The 5,000-nt window shown below is 39.9% G+C and overlaps 1 protein-coding gene across 3 annotated transcripts in view; it reads right to left on the bottom strand.

The window, feature by feature from the left end:
* gorab (golgin, rab6-interacting) overlaps positions 1-5,000 on the bottom strand; it is a 16,970-nt gene that overhangs the window by 10,724 nt on the left and 1,246 nt on the right. For 2 of the 3 annotated variants that reach the window (XM_088426415.1, XM_088426414.1), the window contains exons 3-5: positions 4,807-4,936; positions 4,582-4,683; positions 4,377-4,517 (exon numbers count right to left, since the gene is read on the bottom strand). In XM_088426415.1, the coding sequence (XP_088282541.1) occupies positions 4,377-4,517; positions 4,582-4,683; positions 4,807-4,936 (373 nt within the window). Of the gene's footprint in view, positions 1-100; positions 465-565; positions 752-4,376; positions 4,518-4,581; positions 4,684-4,806; positions 4,937-5,000 lie in introns of all 3 variants that reach the window. The other variant, XR_015867048.1, reaches the window with a different exon arrangement.

Genomic DNA, 5,000 nt, shown 5'->3' with positions numbered 1-5,000 from the left:
AAAACATCATGACTTTATACACATATTAAAAAATAGTAACATAATCTATTGTACAATTAAATTAAATAACATAAATATACAAAGGAAAAATGACATTTACCTTTGGGGCGATGTGACTTGAGCTGGGTGGAGGCGGAGGGGAGCAGAGACCAACCCACAGAATTTCTTTATTTATTTTCTTAAACGGGAACTTTTATCAAACTAGAACATATCACCGGCGATTTCCTTCTCTTTAATCCATAATAGAAGAAGCCTCTCCATTTTGTTGTCGAGCGAGGTCTGTCCCCCGGCAAGGAAAGTCTTGCCCTTAGAAGATTGCCGAGCGGTTCCGTCCATACTCACGAGCAAGGTTAACTATGCATGCGCCTCCTTCGTATTTTTTTATTATCTCCTGCTTGGTTTCATCATCATCATCATCCTCTTACTTCTTCCTTTACCGCCACTTGCAATTTTAGAAGCCATGTCTAGCAGATAAAGTTTGCAAAGTTTATTAAAAATGAGTAACATAACCTACTGTACAGTTAAATTAAATAACATAAATATACAAAGGAAAAATGACATTTACCTTTGGGGCGATGTGACTTGAGCTGGGTGGAGGCGGAGGGGAGCAGAGACCAACCCACAGAATTTATTTATTTGTTTTCTTAAACGAGAACTTTTCTCAAACGAGAACATATCACCGGAAATTTCCTTCTCTTTAATCCATTGTAGAAGAAGCCTCTCCATTTTGTTGTTGACCGAGGTCCGTCCCCTGGCAAGGAAAGTTGAAGGAATCTAGAAAAAGCTTCTTGCCTTAAACTAGTTCCTAGCGTGTTCGTTTTTGTTGAAAGATCGCCCATACCACAACATAGTGAAACAATTGATTTAATCCAGACAGAGTGGGAAAGTACACGAGGCCTCGGGCCAGTCCTGCCACATGTCGGAGCAGAAAATAGCAACGTTTCACCTTCAACATTCAGTTCTTATACCCTTTTGGGGCATCTAGTCCCACTGTGGAATGCAAGTGTGTGTGTGTGTGTGTGTGTGTGCGTGCGTGTCGGTGTGTGCGTGCGTGGGGGTCGGTTTGTGTGGGGATGGTGTCATGCAGGCGTGGGTGTTTGTTTGTGTTGGGGATGGCGTCTTCAAAAGTCTTTGTTCTTTGAAGCGGGAGGAGGTCTGTCCACCATAAACCCTGGCTGATATCTTCTCTTGAAGGCCACACCTAGCCTTTTGTTCCTGGTGGAATGTTGTGGAATGATGCTATCTGTTCCTTTTGGAAGTGCCGACTTGTCTTTATTTCCCCTGGGCCAGGACCATATCTGCTTTATACTGACATTACGTCGTGTCAATCTTTATTAGAATAACACAGTTCCATGTACACACTATTTTATTGATATATTGAATTTGAAAAATATGAATTTCCTTCAAAGTCTTGCCCTTAGAAGATTGCCGAGCGGTTACGGCCATACTCACTAGCAAGGTTAACTATGCGTGCGCCTCCTTCGTATTTTTTCATTATCTCCTGCTTGGTTTCTATTGTCATCATCCTCTTACTTCTTTCTTTACCGCCACTTGTAATTTTAGAAGCCATGTCTAACAGATAAAGTTTGCAAAGTCTTCACAACACACCGACCAGCTGTGCCATCAAGCTAGATGAAGGCGTTAGGCCAATAGCATATCGGCATTTCTGTGATTGACGTGACGCCGGCCAATAGCATATCGGCATCTCCGTGACTCAGACTGTGACTGTGACCTTTATCGACCAATAGCATATCGGCATTTCTGTGATTGACGTGACCGCCGGCCAATAGCATATCGGCATCTCCGTGACTCAGGCTGTGACTGTGACCTTAATCGACCAATAGCATATCGGCGTTTCTGTGACGTGCGAGAATAGATACTTTTGTTGATGCAGCAAAGCAAAAAAAAAATAGTGCGAACACACTGACTGGCATGTTGGATTTTTCGTAAGACGAAAGGTTTGTGCACAAGAGGGGGACAAAAAACGCAGAGGTCCACGTTTGTAAGATAAAAAATTCGTAAAACGGAGTTCGTAAACAGGGGGCCTACTGTATTTGCCAAAGCTTTAATGTATTTTTCTCAAAAAGAGGGACTTCAACCTAGCATGAAAGGGCTGTGACCATCAAGTTTTGAAGCATCCATGTATTATCATTTAAAAGGAAGTAAGTATAGAATAATACGGATTACTGCATCAATGCGGCGTGGCATGGAGCCAATCAGCCTGTGGCATTTCCCAGGATGTTTCTATAGCGGGCTTTAACTCATTTGCATTGTTGGATCAGGTGTCTTTCAGCATCCTCTTCACAGTACCCCACAAATTCTCAATGGGGTTCAGGTTAGGGGAATTGGCAGGCCAATCGAGGACAGTAATGCCATTGTCAGTACACCAGTTGCTGGTGGTTTTGGCACTGTGAGCAGGTGCCAGGTCATGCTGGAAAATGAAATCATCATCTCCATAGACCTTTTCAGCAGATGTAAGCATGTAGTGGTCTAAAATCTCTTCGCACACAGCTGCATTTACTCTGGACTTGATGAAACAGAGTGAACCAACACCAGCAGTTGACATGCCTCCCCAAACCATCGGTGACTGTGGGAACTTTACACTAGATTTCAAGCAACTTGGATGTTGCTCCTCTCCAGCCTTTCTTGAGACTCTGGTGCCTTGACTTCCAGCAGTCAGATCAGCAGTTTTCCCTATACTTGTGATTTAGTTTACTGAACCAAGCCTAGTGTTTTTCAAGGCTCAGGAAACACTTCCAGGTGTTTCGAGTCAATTGATTGGTTGAATAGCCTACAAGTATACAATACTTTTTCATGATATTCTAAAATTTTGAGATCGTATTTTTGAGTTTTCTTATTCTGTAAGCCATAATCATCAATATTAAAATATGAAAATGCTTGCAATACTTCAGTTGATTTGAAATGAATCCAGCATGTATGACATTTTTGTTTTTTTATAACTGCATTACGGAAAATAAAGAACTTTATCACAATATTCTAATTTTCTGAAACAGTATGTAGATGTTTGCTCTGCTCATTGGCCTGGTCAAATTTAGTGCCCGAAAAGCAGGGGTAATCTGTAAATATATTGTTGAAAGGTAAAAACAAAAGCAAAATAACAAAGGTATAGTTATATAGGATATATATAGGTATAGTACGTTAAAATACCAATAACTACCTTTTGGGTCCCCTATGGATCACAGTATAGCATTTTTTCTTAAATTGCATGAAACGAATGAAAGTTTTCTATGATTTTTTTTCCATTGATTAAAAAATGACATATTTTGTATATAACATATAATAAAGAAACAATTAAATGCTCAAAAGAAAAATATTTAGAGGAAGGAAGATGCCCCATTGAAAATCTGTGGTTGTACTACTTGCATGGAGTTTGGTGAAGTGCAAAGACTTGAAAAGTATAAAATGGTGCTGTAGTGTCTCTTTCTAAACACTGGGTGTCATCCATTCCATATTATGGAATTATAGACAGTGGACGGTGGATGGTTTGTTCCTAGTCATCAGGAAAATCATTTTGCAAGCGGGATTAAGCCTCCAGTTTGGCCGTGCGTTACACACCTCTAAGCTAAAAGAAAAGACACATTTTTTTCAAAACATGCTACACGCGCAAACAGTGTCGGAGGGTTGTGATTCTTGGCTCATTTTGTTGCCAATTTTCTTATCTGTACCTCGTGTCACTTTTTTTCCCCAAAATTGTTGCCAATCTTCTTATCTGTAGCTCGTGTCACACTTTTTTTCCCAAAAAAGTACACTCGCTCTTCTGTACGGCTTTAAAGTGATTGCACTTCTGTGAGACACAGAAGTTCAAAATGCCACCATGTGTTACTTTATGAATGCCGCAAATAGGAGCTAAGATGTGATACCACCTTTTTGGGAAAAAAAAAAGAAATCTGACTCTTTGAAAAGCAAAAACAGTTTCTTTCTCAATGTATGCTAATTAGGGCCTTTATTTGAGCATTTTAGTTCTAAATGAAATACCGACATAGCACTGTAAAGTTTTGTAGAGATCATTTTCATGAGTCTGCGTTGAATTCATGATTCTTACTGCGTTGTACACAAGTTAAACTGGTATTTAACTTTAACAAGTTTCAGTGTTTAAAAAACCCATCACGCTGCTATTATTATCATTAAAGGTATAGAATACAAGTTGGGGGTGTGGCTAGAGAAATCACACAATTGTGAGTGTAAAGCACTCTCCAATTGTCCAAATCACACACGTAGTCAACTAAATAATACGCATGAGCAAAACTAGATTACACATTGCACTAGACTGAGGATGAAAGTAGGGCCTCTTAAATAATACTGGTGAGAGAATGAGTCTGATTGTCTATTTAGGTGTGTGCAAACAGTGTTGTTACCTTGCAGTATTGTAGTCCCAGCTAGCTTGCTCTATCTTTCCTCTCAGAATGGCAATGTCATGAGAAACCATATCATCCAGGGCTTGTAGCTCTTTCTGTATTCTCTTCAGTTTCACAGCCTCAGCTTGAGTTTGTTTGGACCTAGAGGGTACAACATTGAAACTACAAATTTGTCGAGAGTTGCCAAAATAACCAAGACACTTACTTTTCAGCTATAGTTTTGGCAAGCAGAGCCTTCTTGCGCTTATTACTTTCCTCTATAATCTTTTGTTCCCATTGCAGTTGTACCAGGCGAGTCTTGTCTTGACTGCAACATTGTCAGCAATTTATTTGCAAAAGAAAAAAAATACACGACTTAAAAACAATGCACTTTACAAAATAAAAGTTTGTCTTAAATGTGAATGGATAAAGGAATAACAAAACTACTAACCGTTCAATCTCTTGTTTCTCAAGATCCTTTGTAACCGAATTTTGCTTCTCTACAGCTGCTTTACAGTTCTCTTGAGTGTTGTTCTCCTCTGGGAGACTCTGCTGCGCATCGCTTTCAGCAGCCGGACAACCTGATGCAAGGGTGGGCAAACCTTTTGACTCTAGGGCCGCAATGGGTTTTAAAATTTAACAAAA

The sequence above is a fragment of the Hippichthys cyanospilos genome, chromosome 10 (assembly GCF_059441005.1).
Source record: "Hippichthys cyanospilos isolate Australia breed blue-spotted pipefish chromosome 10, RoL_Hcya_1.0, whole genome shotgun sequence".
In the NCBI taxonomy this organism is placed as follows: Eukaryota; Metazoa; Chordata; class Actinopteri; order Syngnathiformes; family Syngnathidae; genus Hippichthys; species Hippichthys cyanospilos.
The sequence above is the reverse complement of the archived record's forward strand: the minus strand, read 5'-3'. Positions and strand labels throughout refer to the sequence as shown.